Source organism: Terrapene carolina, unplaced genomic scaffold (genome assembly GCF_002925995.2).
Source record: "Terrapene carolina triunguis isolate 2854851 unplaced genomic scaffold, T_m_triunguis-2.0 Scaffold33891, whole genome shotgun sequence".
Classification (NCBI taxonomy): domain Eukaryota; kingdom Metazoa; phylum Chordata; order Testudines; family Emydidae; genus Terrapene; species Terrapene triunguis.
The window spans coordinates 13,430,557-13,447,070 of record NW_020698242.1 but is presented as its reverse complement, the minus strand read 5'-3'; the positions used below and the strand labels follow the sequence as shown (position 1 = coordinate 13,447,070).

Below are 16,514 nucleotides of genomic sequence, written 5' to 3'. Positions count from 1 at the left end.
CACAGCAACCAGCATTGCCAGGGGAATTCCCAGATGCCCCCTTAGGACAGCTGCCTGGCCTCTTTGTGCTGCTGGTCCGAATGGGGGGCCCAAACACTACAGCTCCAGGCACACAAACCAGAGTTTATTCTGCCTCCCGCATCAGCAACAACATTCTCCATTAAGTTCCAACTACAGAATCTTTTTGGCAATAAGAGGAAGGATGGTCCAGTAGTTTGGGACTTATGAGACCCCAGTTCAAGTCCCTGCTCTGCTAGAGACTTCCTGTGCGACCTTGGGCAAGTCACTTAGCCTCTCTGTAACTCAGTTCCCCCATCTATAACATGGAAGTAGTAGCCCTGCGCTACCTCTCAAAAGGATGAATACATTAATGATTGTATGGCAGTCAGGTAGTATGGTAATGGGGGGGTCATAGAAGTACCATACACAGAGAAATAAGAGGCAGAAAGAATGCAGCTGGATTTGTAGACCTTAATCTGCAGCACTGGCAGTTAAGAAGTCATATTTGACTTGTCAACTGAGCAAACAAGGGGCTTGAGCCTGCAAGGTACCAAATGCTCTGTTCTCTGAAAGAAGCAAATTTGAGTTGCCAGCACTCAGCATTTTACCAGATCAGGCTCTAGGTCTTGAAGCCACTGAGAATATGGAACCCCACATCATCACCTTTAGAAAGTCTATTTTCAGAGCAGAACCACAGCAGAACAGTTCTGAAAGGTAAAGAACAGCTAGAAATACAGACTCCCTGGGGCTGGTATACAAAAATTGTAAATTTACAAATTTGAGGTAGAGATCTCAGGCCTTATGATCAAAAACTAAAAACAAATTGCTGAATCTTGAAACATTTATTCAAGTAAATTGCCACCTGTAGGACCTGGCAGCAGAACACAAGACCATACCCAGGTTTCTCTTTTATATGAAGCATTTTCTAATACATTCATAAAATGCATGTTTTGCATCCATGGTGAAAGTTCCGGGAGAGGAAGTTACGCACAGTAGCCAACCATGACTGTTAAGATATGTCTGGTCCGCTGCGCTTCACAAACCACAGAAAACAGAACCCTTGCACATCCAGTTAATGCTGCCACCATGATACTATGTTGCAAGTATGTGGCTAGGGAATGCTGAAAGACAGCTATGGTTCCTCTGAACCAGCAAGGTAGCTTGAAACATCATGCCTTCTTTTTGGAGAGGGGACCTCTTGGGTTGGCAGATACAGGATTGCAACATTACACATCTTTGTTGATGGATTAGAGAGAATACACAATTAAGAATACTCCCTATGGTGGAGTCTCCACACATACTCTTATGGAAAGCTTCCCTGTACAACACGGTATCTGTTCTCAGGGACAGAGGTGCTTCTGGACTCATTCAAATCCTCAGTGAGTGGGCTTTATAAATCTGTTTTGCATTCTGGATTCCATAAATCTCGGTTTGCAAAAGCTGCCAGTTGTAATAGAAGGACAAATAAACCACAGCAGCAGAAAACAGACCACAAAAAGTTGGTGCTAGTGTTTGAAAACACAAAATAAATTCCAGCCAGCAGCCGATTGACAGATTTTTTTCCTTTCTTTGCTCACTCACCCGTTAGAGGCCCATATTACAATTAAAACGTTAATCTTTGTTGAATTGTTTTGACAAAGGATCCTGGCTTTGGATAACAACAACAAAAAAAAAAGTCTATACATTTAATAGGAATACTCATTTCTCATTGACATTTTATGTCTTATCATTAAAGCTGTTCTGCTCAGTATGTGGCTGTAAATCTGAGTCAGTGTCAGACCCTGTTATCTGTCTGAACTGCAGCTCCTGTTGTAGTGGGCTAAAGCTAAGAATTTATTTTTATAACCTGGCTCACCTCAGAATAAACCAGTCAATTTTAAAGCATTATAAAATGGGGAAGGCTCATTATGGATCTACTCCAATGGGTAATTTAAACGAGGGGCCAATATCATGTTTGTTGAGCCCACTGTGTTATGGGTTTTATCATGGTTTTCACTAGAATAATTGATTAAAGACAAAGTGCTCAATTAGGAAAACTACTACATATTACAAAAATCCATAGCGACTGATAATGGGTTTTTCTCAGATGTGCAGATTCTATTCTGCACGCCAACAGAAGGAGTTTTTCTGCAGGCACAGCAACACCACCTCCCCGAATGACATTACTAAGTGACAAAAGCACTCTGTCAGCATAGTTGCATCTACACTACAAAGTTTTGCCAACATAGCTATGTCGACTAGGGGGGTGTTTTTTCACACACTGACCGACATAGCTACGATGACAAAAACTTGTCGTGTAGACCTGGCCTAAGTTTTAACATGTCTTCTAAAGATGGGGCTACTTCTGAAAGCCACATGTGAGCTCTTCAGGGCAGGGACCGTCTCTTCATTATGTGTTTGTAGGATGCCCTACACTGCGAGGCCCTGATCCCTGACTGGGGCCCCAGGCACTACTACAGTACAAATAAGTGATCAGTTAATATCATACTTTCCAAAAAAGCCTGTGCGTTTGTAGGAGACTGGGATCCTGTCCTTCACATCAATATTCAACTCCTCCTCCGCTGCTCGCAGCTTCTCTTCGAACTTGTCAATATTTGCCACCTGCATCCTGTACATCTTGGAAAACCTCTGGGGACATGAAATCAAGAGAACCACATTGCAGACTGAGAATAAAGCAGAAACTAGGTCACCTATCTACAGTGGATAGTTAGAATAAAGGCTTCTCTAAATTATGGGTCACCCTCTTGCCAGCAACACCAGTGGAGTGTGAGAAAGTGACTTTGGGACCAGAAGTGAGGACTAAAGGAGAAAACACTTTTTTTAAAGTTAAAAATTCACAGCGATGTCATTGTAAGGACAAAATCTGCTGAAATCCAGCAAAGAAGTTAGTCTGCAGACAAGGAGATGCAAGGACTTTATACGCAAGTCAGAGGATGGATTTAATCCTTCAAAAGCCCACATTTACTGATACCTTGAGCCCATAATCATGCACTTGCTCTGCACATGAAGATCTCAGAAATCCACAGGAATAGAGTTTCTTGTGCTTAATGTAGATTTCTTAGATACCATCTGCACACCACATAGACAGTAATGGATTTCAGTGATCAGAAGCTATCTAACTAAACAATGGGCCAATCACCAGAGAAATAATTTACTGTCTCACCAGTTTCTGTTTCACAGTGGTGACAAGCCCAGCAGCCTGTGTCCTAACATGCACTCACACTTCTTTTGGTTTTAAAAAGAAACAAAAAGGCATGTGCTATTAGTGCTTGTCAAACATCTGGAACTAGCTTCCACATTGGTTGCTTTGGATATTATGTTTTTCCTAACCCAGCCAGTGGTAAAAAATTACAACCAATTCCTAGCTCCATGAATCATCTTAAATTGTGCTAATATTCGGGATAATTAAAAAAAAAAAAAATCGAACTTTTCCAAAATCTGCAATGGATTTTCTGACTTTCTCCCAACCAGTGGGGATGGGGGAGATTCAGGCAATATTCTTTATAAAACAAACAAAGACTGATTCATTTCTCAGTTGGTACAGTATAATTGACAAGAGTCACACAGAACTTCAAACACAAGGAGGAGAAGGAAATCAGTAATGAGCAAAACAGCAGCTGGGGCTTTAATGAAAATACATTTAAGAAACTCTTCTCAACAGCTTAATCTGGAATTATTCATTCTAATTGTACAAAGACACTCACAGGCCGTCCAAATACAACTGCTCCTGGGTGCAGATAGATTTGCACAATATCACTCTCTAGATGCACCTGAATGCTCTGGACCTCCCCTTTCGCCAGCATCTCATTCACAAAGTCATTCCAGGAAATGTTGACCCCGCTGGTGATCATTGAGTTTAGCAGGCTCATGATGACAGCTATTAGGAAGAGCATCCGCCAATGCTCACGATGTATCTGATCTTTCCGTTCCTTACGTTTCTTTTCCTCTTTACAAAAAAGAAGAGAGGTATGAGAGGAGAGACAGGAGAGTATATAATGATTAAGCTTTGTGATCCAGAGAACAGAAAATTACACAACAGACCAAAGACTGACCAGCTACACAGTTTGGTATGAGTTCTAGATTTGATTTGTCTAGGAAAGCTATGCTCAGAAGCAGTGTCTAGTTTGCTGTGAGGTCTTGTAAGGCCAGTTTTCCAGCTGAGCTGAATGAGGTCCAAGGTCACATGTCTTGTCCAAGGTCACACAGTGAGTCAGTGTTTTAGGTCACATTACAATCCAGGACCTTGCTGGCTCCCAGATCTTGTCAGACCACAAAGCCTCCTCTTCTCCACAAGTTAAACAGTATCAACTCAAAAGCCTGTTTATTAACGTGCATGCAGCCAGATCCAAAATGAACAGTTGCTAGGAAGGAGGCAAAGTTTGCATTCTATTAGCTAGCAAATATTTGCTTGTATCATGGAGTCTGTTTTAGCTGCTGCCACAGAGAGACTGTGTGCACTGGATACAAGGGAGGGTGAAGTTTTTCACTTCACCTGTTAATTTAGTAAGAAGAGGAAATGAAGTGGCACGAAGAGCCAAAAATTCACTTTTGGAAGCTGCCTGAAGAAATTAAATTCTTCATCTCCGTACCGGATAATCGCAACACATTTTCGAAAAGCTTTGATCAGCAGCTTGTTTTTATTTAAATCTAATCCTAGTCCATAAGGTTTTAGAGGGTCAAAATCCATTAACTAGTTAGTGAAAAGTCAATTAATCAAGAATCCCAGCCCACTCTAAACTGAGGAACCATTTCAGCTGCCTGGTCTAATGCATGTATAGATCAAACAAAACCACTGGAGCATCAAACCAAAGGCTTCAACTATTGTAACCCCCTCCATATACTGCATTTTACTGTACTGTAACAAACCAGTGGCCCAACTAGTCTGGTTGCTGCTGGCTAATACTATGCTGGAAATTTTGAGAGAATGAGTAAAACCCATCACAATGCTCTTGGCCAGTTGTGCAATAATACAGCGCAAATCATTTCCTGACCAGCTCTTGATCAACTGATGTCCTAAACCACAAAGGTTGACAACATTTACATTATACAGAATAATAAAATGATTATTACACAAGCATCTAATAGCGGCATCTAATCTGCACTGCATTTTACTAAACTATTAGTCTCAATAATATCCTGCAACAGTGAGTTGCACAGTTTAATTACATGTAGTGTAAAAAATGTTTTTGAATAGACTACTGGAAGTTCTGTAGGTACCATAGATGGATTTGTTTCGACAACATGCTGACTTTTCATCTTACAATGCCAAAAACACCTAGTCAAGTAAGTAACTTTATAATGCAATTAGAAGGCTTGAGAACCACAGGAGAATCAATGGCTTGTGTGTCTTAGTATTTGCAGCTAACCTGTTTTTTAGAATCCTGGCATTTTCCAGACTTCTTCAGCAGATTTAGAAGATTGCCACCTATAAAGGACTGTCAGGGCAGAATGTTTGATTTCAGTTGCTGACCATCATGTGATTTAAAAGACAGTCATCTCCCCATTTATATGGTCGAATCTGGATGTTCTTGATATACAATTTACCACCACTGGCACCATGACATACGTAAATACCATTCTACACATAGAAATAAATGAACTCTTCCCCACTGGAGTTTTAGTGCGTCTGCCTGCTGCAGCCCCGATTAGGTTTATTTGCAAATTCATAACAAAGACATTTACACTGGCATTTATCACTAGCCAGCAATTAGACCCTACACAACACAACAAAACCAAGGCAAAAAACAAACAAAAAAAAGATATGACCCAGTCATCAGACCCCAGGAAGTCCTCTGTCCTTCAGATATGCGACATCATTTTTCACTTCTCCCTAGCTCTGTTCTGTGTTTCCAACAGGAAAGGTCTGTGACTAAATAGAAACAATACAGCTTTTCAGATAAAGTCATAGTTTCAGAACACAATGACAGCTCAGGATCTGTGTGCGGCTCATCCCCTTTTGTTCTTTCATGCCATCTTCCCACCCGTGTTATCAGCTAGATCCAGCTACACTAGAATGAGTAAATTCATCACAAAGCTATAATCTAACATCCAGCAATGTCTTATTAAAAGGAGAACAGCGTTAGCCAAGAACGATAGAAACCTTAAAGCTAGGCAATATCCCGTCCCATTAAATTAGAACTATATAAACAGACAACAACTTTCCTTTCTACAAACAACTGAGGCAACTCTGGGAGAGGTGAACCCCAGTACAAAAAGAGTCTAAGTGCAGCGAGGATGATTTTCAATGAGATCTCAGATGGAAAAGCAACACCCCAGGGAAATGCTGTTACAGCACTTCTTCCCTTCTAAGTTTCAGATGAAATCAAGAGAGATGCATGCAATATTTTCCTTGATCAGAGTATGGGGGTTTCCCCATCTTTCTCTCTTCTCTTCTGAGAAGCAGCCATAATCTTGAGAATGTCACTGAAAAAAATATCATGTTGAAATCAGAACTGGCCATCAGATATCTTGCCATGATGGACATTTCTGGATTAATGCAAATTGGAAGCACCTTCACCCTCAAAACTGCAGCTGACCACTTTCAGATGACAATGCCTTAGAAAACTGGAGGAAAGACATCTATTGCTATGAGAGGTCTTCTACCAGTCCATATTCAGGGACAGCAGACACAGTATGCAATTCAAACTTCCTGATTTCTGTACCTCTATCATCCTGCCACTTCGGTTTGTCAGAAAATGCAATCACTTTTGCCATGCAGTATTCATATTACAATGTAAACTGCCCACAATAACTATTAAATCAATAAGTAATGGTAGCTGGAAGAGACACTTGCAAACAACCACTGTGGGAACACTTCCAGCTCTTTAGTCTCAGAAAGCCTTCATGAAGAAATGATTTGCCATTAACCCCAAACCTGAACTCTGTGATTAAAAGCTTGCAAGGGCTGCAGTGACAGTCCAAAGAGTTCTTTTTAATAATTACTGCAGACAGTGTCTTTCTGCTAGAGACACGGAGGAGAATTCCACCTCCCAAAGTCAAATTATCCATTAATCACAGGAGAAGGGCCACTGAACACAGCAGGTTACTGTTTACAAATTGTAATAGCCACAATACTTCTTGTAGGATCTCTGGTCACAATCATTCTGTGTGGTCTTCCAGGCAGCAGAAATCCCAGGCTTTGAAAAAAACATTCAATAAAGACCATGTGGTATTTGTACTAGCATCCCACTGTACATTTGATCTCTGTTCCTTGCATATGGTTTCAGCAGTGGCCTAAGTCTGTCTGAACTGACAAGACCCTCACTCCTGACCTACAAAGGCTGTAGATTACCACCATGAATGGGGCTGAAAGTGTGCATGGCATTTTGTTGGCCAGATGCAACCTGATGGGTCCCACCAGCATGTTTGGAACCACAAAAAAAACCAACAACAACGTCATGCCTTTTGTACTGTCTCAATCTTTGTATTTAAGTGAAAATGTATTAAAAAATTAATCATTATAAAAGAACTATAATGCTACTGTCACAGACTGCAATTATATTGTGTAAAGTTAAACTGGAGCCCTGTGTGTCTGGAGATTTAGCCTTCATCCAAGGTTCCAGAAAACAAACGATAGCACCACAGAAAGTGCAAGCCTAGATCGGCCTTTATTCATATAGTCAACAGTCCTGGCATCAACTGAGATGAAGAAGAAACTCTCAGATGCTGGTTCTCGCTTTATAGGCCTCTGTCACATTTCAGCGGATACCACCATACCCATGGAAGAGCATGAGGCTTTTCACATGGGACATTTCTGACATCTTTAAAATAAATCCTTAAGCCAGGATACAGTACATGTCACCAGCTAGGGGACTTTCCAGCTGGAAATTCATACCACACACATCGAACTGCAAGCCTCGTCGCAGACTGGGAACTTTTCCAGTCCCTTATACAGGGGTGGGGTGGAGGTGGAGGGCAATTTGCTCACTTTTCAAAGTCAAGTCAAATTACACTTGTAAAAAAAGGGAATACAGCTGTTGCCTATCCACCTATAGGAGAGCTGCTGACAACACCAAGGGGGCACTGTTAGGTCAGTTTAGACTCAAGATATAGCTGCTGTGAAAACAAGCTATTAGAAAGTAGAAAATCTCAGTGATTTTTTTTTTTTTTTAATTTAAATTGAAACCATTTTGAAAGAATAACATCCTCCTGAGGTGTTTGCAACCCAAAACACTGCAGTATCCTAGGAAGATCAGAAAATTAAACCTATTAGAAATTGCTAAGGCCTTGTCTACACACAACGGTTGTACCAATTTAGTTATGATACTTTAAAAACCCACGTAGTTCTATCAATGCAACTCCCTTGTGGGGACACACTTCAAATCAGTTGAAGAGTGCCTGGTATTTGCTCAGCTTAACTAAATGCACCAAATCAGCTACAGAGGTTTCTGAACAGATTTAGTAAAATTGGTACAACTTGTGTTTAGACAAGGCCTAACATAAAAGTGAAATTGACAAATGTATTTCCAATGTACAAGATGAAAAAGACAAGAAGTACACAGCTTAAATAGTGAAATGTAGATTTTAATATTTCCTTAGATTTCATTTTTGTTAGGTGATATTAGTAACAAAGGTAAGGACTCAAATATTTCCACTGATGATAAAATTTGCCTATAGGTAAAGAAGAAGAAATTCTCTGCTTGAGAACTTTAATTAGAGTTTGATTTAAGGACATTGACTTTGCATATTTTGACATGTGATGTTGATAATTTATGTTTTAACCATGATAAAACTTTAATATTTTGAATCTCAACATCTACTGTTAAATAATTTTTTGGACCACACCACTGTAATTTCCTGCAACTCTGAAAATTTAAATTGATAATAGATAAAATTAAAAAAAAAAAAGCTTAAAAATAATCAATGCCTGTCAAAATTATTTAAAAAGTCTGCCAAACCTAGATATACATTACAAAAACAAACTGATATACAAAAGAGAAATAAAAGCCTTTGAACAAAGCTCAGATGTGTATGAATTAGACTCAGCAGTTTATGATTTACAAGCCTATGACTGAGAATACTTTACAGTTATGGCTCCAGTACGCAGAGCAATACCTAGCACTATTTAGCATTAACATGGATCTTGCATGTTCTCCCGCACACACTCACACAAAGAATGACACTCCAATTTGGAACCTTCATTTCATTAAGTATCCTCTGTATCAAAACTTCAAACATACCCTCATCCTCCTCTGGAGACTTCCCTTTGGATCCTTCATTCTTATTGCTATTCCACCGAGACCCCGAGGTACTAAAATAGTAAGTGCCACCTATAGACAAATAAAGGGAAAAGATTAGTAACTGAAGCACTTAGTTCTGGGACCCAGGAAGAGAAATTAGACATACAGTACAAGCTTTGAATATGCCACGTGTTAAATTCTGCCCTCCCCTACACACATGTAACTCCCATTAACTTCAATGGAAATTGGGTGCACACATCAGAGGAAGGAATCTGACCAAGAATGAGGAAACTTTTCATGTTATTTCTAAATTAAATATTTGTTGTTGTTTTTCTGCAATCCAGTCAAAATACAGCTTTGTCTGCCATCTTAGAATAATTTCTAAACAGTCTTTTTGAGAGAATTCTCCATCAGTTCCTGGTTATTAAACTTTCCTATAGAGTAAGAGAAAATTTGGAGTATATTCATGTAGTAGTTTCAGTATCCTTGTACTACTGGGTGTGAACATATACTAATGGGAATGTTGTATGTGTTGCAACTGAAGAACACGAATCGGTCAATATATACATCTCATTACAAAACCCACTGCTATCACTAGTAGTGAACACTCTGAGGGGAGCAGCAAAGAGTTCAGAAATGAAAAGAACGGACTTGAGGCTATTGCTTGCACTCTCCATGGAAGGAGAGGTAGGCAAGGCTAGAAATTACAGTACTCGACAGAAGTTACTCCTAACTGGAGAGTTCGCTTGCATTTGTGCAGACGGTATGGATGTAGCACTTTAAAGAGAGACATCCATGTGTTTTTAACCACAACACAAACACAGAGGTTTAACACATTGCAGGTCATGCTCACCAGCTCCATAACAACGGCCCTGTGTAAGTCATGATTTCACAGATTTCACAGAAATCATGAAATTAGCCCAATAATGTGATTTTTCTAAGAGCAGGGAGGCAGAAGCGAGGATCCCCACTTATACCTCCCTGCTGCTGGAAAAGTCATTGTATTGGGCTAAGCTGGCTGCTCGGGCCAGGGAGTGATCTCTCACCATATGGCACCAGCTGGTCAGTCTGGCGCAGGGCAGGGACTGGGGCCTGGCTTGCTCCACACACAGCTCCAGCCCAGGCCACTGCTCTTGCTTCCTTTCCAGCCAGCCAGCAGGAAGGGGGGCGGCAATGACAACACATGGTGATTAGGAGCCCCCGGCAATCCCAAGGAGACACTACAGCGCCAGCTGGCGAGAAGCTGAGGCCAGGATCTGCCATTTGGGAGCATATATGTGAGGGGGCCTTGGCCTGACAGGGAGAATCAGGAGCTCAGATAGGTAGCTCATCACACAGCCTGACTGTGAAGATGCCACGGCTTATCGCTAGCCAAAAAAAACTACAAGTAATTACATTTCTTAGTAGACCCCAAATTAATGTCATTTCAAAGACAACGTCCTTGCCAAAGCAGACATCCCCCTCAGAAATACTTTAGTAGGGAGCTCACCTAAGAGTTTCCAGAGTCTCACTGGATCCCGAATTACATGTTGCTTCACTAAGAGTCCGCTGAGCCCTTGAAATGTGGGAGAAAGCGTTCGGGACAGAAGGGTCTGAAGAGAAAAAAAGACGACTGTAACAGGAAAAACTGCACAGTGCAGCATAGAATCAGGGGACAATCAAAGTAGATTTCCTCAGTAGGAAGGAAGGATATTTTTGTGATTTGGTCACAGGACGAGGAGTCTGAACACCCGTGTATCATTCCTGGCTCTGCTGCAGACTTGCTATGTGATTATGAGCAAGTCATTTATAGCCTGGTTTTAGGAGAGCAAACGTGCACACAGAGCATATGACTAAAATATTTGGAAGTCATACTCTTCTTCTTGTGCCTAGGTTTATCCATCAAGTGTACACTGGGGCTAACATATCAGAGATATGGAGAAGCTACATTCATTAACACCGGTGAAGTGCTTTGATTTTCTCAGATGAGAAAGGCTAGAGGAGGGCAAAGTCGTAACCTAACAGATTCCACAGTAACGAGACTATACACCTACTCCTCACACCAGCTAATAAGTACTGCCTGTAGTCTTGATTAACCCTAAGGGTGATGTTCCATGGATGCAAGAATTGGCTTGAATTGTAGATCAAATTTCACAGTCACATTAGTCATTGGTTGACATGGCCTACTGTGACATACAGTACTCTCACTGCAACGAAGATACAAAACTGTTAATAATGTTCAATGACTAATTTAAACTGATAGAAGCAAAGATTCCTACAATATACCTGCTACTCCGGCCAAGTTTACACTAGAAGCTTCTGCGAGCACAGCTATGTTGGTCACACGAGTGAAGAAGTGTGATCCCTAATTGATAGATCTGGATTGGCTGAAGCCCCTGTGTAGACACTGTTATACCAGCAAAACTGTGCTTTTACTAGGATAGCTTGTCTCTCTTGTGGGAGGTGGATTTACTATCCCAGTACAAAGCACAGCTTTGCTGTACAGCTGTGTCCATACTAGAAGTGTGTATGCCGGTATTCCTATACTAGTAAAGCACTCCTACTGTAGAAATAGCCTCCATTTTTCACTTATTCACTGGGTTGGGGTATTGCAGGGGGTGAAGCCTCACCTGTACGAAAGTAGTAGAAGCTTATGATAAAAGCATTGCAGAATTTCAGCAGAGAAGAGCAAATTAGTCAGAGAACATTTAAGTCAGAATTTCCTTGTTTGTGTGAGTTTACGTCTTATTTTAACAAACTTGATTTTTTCATTTTCTTTAAGTGCTAGTTTAAATAGTTAAATCGGTTCAAAAAGTGTATCTGTTCAGAAGCAGATATAGCTTACATGAATGTAACCCCCATGGGTGGATGTAGTTTCTGCAAAATAAACTACATTGATACAAATACTCCTATATGGATATAAATGTGCCCACACTTACGGCCAATTTCACCAATTTAAACAATACCCCTTTGGAAACAGATATAATTAAATAAGGACAAAAACTGTCCAAATAATAGCCCTAAAGATGTTAAAAAGTTAAAGATGAGAAAACAATTTAAAGAAAACAAGCCACATCCATTGAAGTTACATCCCTTCAGAGGATGCGTATGGAACTCATGTGCCTCCTTCATTTACATAATTGCTCCTGTGAAGACAAAAATAAAGCTAACTTATCCTTAAGATTGTGGTTAGCATCTTTATTGTAAGCTGATGTGCTATTCTGCTGACTAGGATTTTGACCCTATAACACCCACTAAAAAGGGGTAACTAAAACATTAAACAACATTTTGCATACAGCCCAAAGCATATACAAAATATGTAGTTTGCAGGACCTCATGACGTTTGATCCTCTCCTGCAGCACAGACAACTTAAACAGCAAATATTAGGGAAATGCAACCTAGATGAAGCTACTATCAGGTGGGTGCAAAACTGGTTGGAAAATCATTCCCAGAGAGTAGTTATCAGTGATTCAGTGTCCCACTGGAAGGGCATAACAAGTGGGGTCCTGCAGGGATCAGTTCTGGGTCCGATTCTATTCAGTATCTTCATCAATCATTTAGATAATGGCATAGAGAGTACACTTATAAAGGACGATACCAAACTCGGAGGGGTTGCAAGTGCTTTGGAGGATAGGATTAAAATTCAAAATGATCTGGACAAACTGGAGAAATGGTCTGAAGTTAACAGGATGAAATTCAATAAGGACAAATGCAAAGTACACCATTTAGGAAGGAACAATCAGTTGTACACATACAGAATGGGAAATGACTGCCTAGGAAGGAGTACTGTGGAAAGGGATATGAGTGTCATAGTGGACCATAAACTCAATAGGAGTCAACAATGTAACACTGTTGCAAAAAAAGCGAACATCATTCTGGGATGTATTAGCAGGAGTGTTGTAAGCAAGACACGAGAAGTAATTCTTCCGCTCTACTCCGCACTGACTAGGCCTCAATTGGAGCATTGTGTCCAGTTCTGGGCCCCACATTGCAGGAAAGATGTGGACAAATTGGAGAAAGTCCAGAGAAGAGCAACAAAAATTATTAAAGGTCTAGAAAACATGACCTACGAGGGAAGATTGAAAAAAAATGGGTTTGTTTAACCTGGAAAAGAGAAGACTGAAAGGGGACATGATAACAGTTTTCAAGTTTGTAAAAGGTTGTTACAAGGAGGAGGGGAAAGAATTGTTCTTCTTAACCTCTGAGGATAGGACAAGAAGCAATGGGCGTAAATTGCAGCAAGGGAGGTTTAGGTTGGACATTAGGAAAAATTTCCTAAGTGTCAGGGTGGTTAAGCACTGGAATAAATTGCCTAGGGAGATTGCGGAATCTCCATCATTGTCTAACCTGCTCTTAAAAATATCCAAACAAGTGTCAGGAATAGTCTAGATAATACTTAGTCCTGCCATGAGTGCAGGAGACTGGACTAGATGACCTCTCGAGGTCCCTACCAGTCCTATGATTCTATGAAATCCTATCTACAAGGCAGGTGCACAAACAAGGAAATAACAGGTAGCACAGCTATGCTGGGGTATCTTCCAAGAAAAACATAAGCGAGGGAAGGAATCAATGTTTGCCAAACAGAAATGGCTTAGACTTCCAAAAAAAAAAAAAAAAAAAAAAAAGTTTCAAGTTTCTAAGAGAGAATGGTACGAACAATGGAGACCAAGCTATAGGTAGGGCCCTATGAAATTCAGGGTCCATTTTGGTCAATTTCAGTCATAGGAGTTTAAATATAGTAAATTTCATTATTTCTACTATTTAAATCTGAAATTTCAGTGTTGTAATTGTCGGGTTCCTGACCCAAAAAGGAGTTGCAGGTGCATCACACGTTTATTGTAAGAGGTTGTGGTACTGCTACCCTTACTTTTGTGCTGCTGCTAGTGGCAGCGCTGCCTTCAGAGCTGGGCAACTAGAGAGTGGCAGCTGCTGGCGGGGAGCCCAGCTCTAAAGGCAGAGTTGCCACCACCAGCAGCAGCGCAGAAGGATGGCATGGCATGCTATTGCCAACCTTACTTCTGAGCTGCTGCTGGTGGGTTATCACCTTCAGAGCTGGGCACCAGGCCAACAGCTGCCTCTGTCCGGCTACCCAGCTCTGAAGGGAGTGCAGAAGTAAGGGTGGCAATACCACGACCTCTCCCTAAAATAACCTTGCAACCCCACGCAACTCCCTTTTGGGTCAGGACTCCTAATTTGATAAATGCTGGTCTCCCCCATGAAATCTGTAAAAGCACACAAAAGACCAGATTTCACAGTCCGGGACGCGTTTTTCATGGCCGTGAATTTGGTAGGGCCCTAGTTATAGGTAATACCAGCCAGGATCTCTCTAATACTAGCAAGGCTTCTCCATCATTAAACTCTTCTGTTTTCTAGGGCTGCAGGCAGGGGATTCCTGGAAAGTGTGCACAGATGTTAGGAGCACTGGGGATTTCCCCCATTCCACCAGGCCCACGGCAGCGGGTTTAGGAATTACTCGGAACCCGGGACGGTTAGACGCTCTGACGCAAGTGGCGCCCGCTGTGCCCGGTGCTGCACATACACGCTGTGCCAGACAGCTTCTGCCTCGAGGCGCTTCCATGGGGCAGCAGAAAGGAGGGACTCCCACCTGCCCTGCACGGGAAGTCTCGTCCCCCCCCCCAGGAATAACAATGGCCCGGGTCGCATCAGTCGCTCTCCGGTCTCCTCCCTGTACAGGGCACGGGAAGGGGGTCCCGGGTCTCCCAGCAGGCCCCTGCCAGAGCCACGACCAGATCCCAGGGCTCCAGCGCCGGGCGATCCCCGGGCCACGCAGCCCCGGCCGCCCCAGAGCCAGCCGCCCCTAGGCCCGGCCCGCGCTCCCCCCGCTCGCAGGGCTCAGCCTGCCGCGGCCACTCACCGGGAGCACTCCGCCGTCCCGAGGCCGGCCCCAGCTCCGAGCGGGCCCCGCCAGGCCCAGCCGCCGCCAGCGGGGGCCCCTGAGCAGCAGCTGCAGCAGCGCCATGTCCCGCGGCGACCGCCCGGCTCGGAGGCCCCGAGACGCGAGGCCGCTGCGGACCGGGCAGCGAGGAAGGGCCTCGCCGAGACGCGCAGCGGGACTAACGGCAGCCGAGCCCTGAGAGAAACCGGAAGTGCCGGCAGAAGGCGGAGTCAGCCATCTTGAAAGCGGGCCGATTCGGCGGCCAGCCTTCAAGATGGCCGCCTCGCCAACGCTGGGGAACGCCACGCCCTCACTTACCCCCATAGACCCCTCACCCGTCTGTCTCTCCGTGAGTTGCCGCTACCGCTACCGCTACCGCCGCCGCCATCCTGGGTACGGCCCCCGCAGCGCCGGGCTGCTCAGGCCTTGCCCCCCCCGCCGCCCGGGGCCCCCGCAGCCCCGGGCCGCTCAGGTTCTTTCCAAGTGTCCCACCCCCGTAAAACGGATTTTCATGGATGGGTTTTGAACATAAGAACGGCCAGGCTGGGTCAGACCAAAGGTCCGTCTCGCCCAGTATCCTGTCGGCTGCCCGTGGCCGAAGCCAGGTGCTTCAGAAGGAATGAACAGACCAGGTAATCACGGAGTGATCCATCCCTTGTCATCCGCTCCCGGCTTCTATACCAGCCTAGATCTCCTGGTAGAGCGGCACCCGCAAACCTCTAGGGACCATGCAGTTTATGTGGCAAGGGAGTGCTTTTGCCATTATCGCTTAAACCAGGTCCCAGAAAGGAATAAGCTGTTCTGGCAACAAGGCTTTATTGCTGTCTAAATGCCTCTACACTAGGGCTCTTTTGCCAGCAGAGCTAGTCAGTTGGCGGTGATTTTTCCTTCCTTGTCAATCAGTCAAACTCAATCTGTTGTTTTCTCTCTTCTGGATCCTTCCCTTCTGTGCTTAATTTTGCTGTTTTCCTTTAGCCTAAAAGCAATCTTCAGTCACCCCCATATTCTATCTCCTCCCCTTTGTTGCTAAGCACTTTGTGCAGGCTGTCTCTTCTCATGGGGTGGACTTCTCTTACCCCCTTCTCTGTCTCTTTTCACTTTCTCTGCTCCACTGAAATGAACTGCCTCTTTTCCAAGTCAGAGGCCATGTCTACACTACAACCTTTGGTCAGCACAAGTTCTGGTAGGATACAGTACTGAAGTTTGGATATTACTTGGGTGCTTGCATTCTTGGCTGCTTGCATTGGTGATGGACCATGGGTAAGTATACCTGTGTGCCATGCTGTGCTGTTTGGCGCAATGCCTAGTGGGACTTTTTTGCAGTGTTTTGGGGGATACTAATGATTCACCCAGGGGTTGCTGAGAGCTAGGGGTTAAGTTCCCAGCATGCAACTTTCTCCATCCCATAATACCTTTCACAGCTCATAATTTTAGTGCTTTTTTTTTTTTTTTTTTTTTT

General features: G+C 43.1%; 1 protein-coding gene across 1 annotated transcript in view; it reads right to left on the bottom strand.

Annotated features, from left to right (window-relative positions):
* Nucleotides 1-15,379, bottom strand: part of LOC113409572 (paraplegin-like) — a 42,691-nt gene extending 27,312 nt beyond the window's left edge. The window contains exons 1-5 of the mRNA XM_026663659.1: nt 15,035-15,379; nt 10,669-10,771; nt 9,180-9,269; nt 3,705-3,946; nt 2,489-2,628 (exon numbers count right to left, since the gene is read on the bottom strand). Coding sequence (XP_026519444.1) covers nt 2,489-2,628; nt 3,705-3,946; nt 9,180-9,269; nt 10,669-10,771; nt 15,035-15,379 — 920 coding nt within the window. The remainder of the gene's footprint in view (nt 1-2,488; nt 2,629-3,704; nt 3,947-9,179; nt 9,270-10,668; nt 10,772-15,034) is intronic.
* Nucleotides 15,380-16,514: the final 1,135 nt, after the last annotated feature.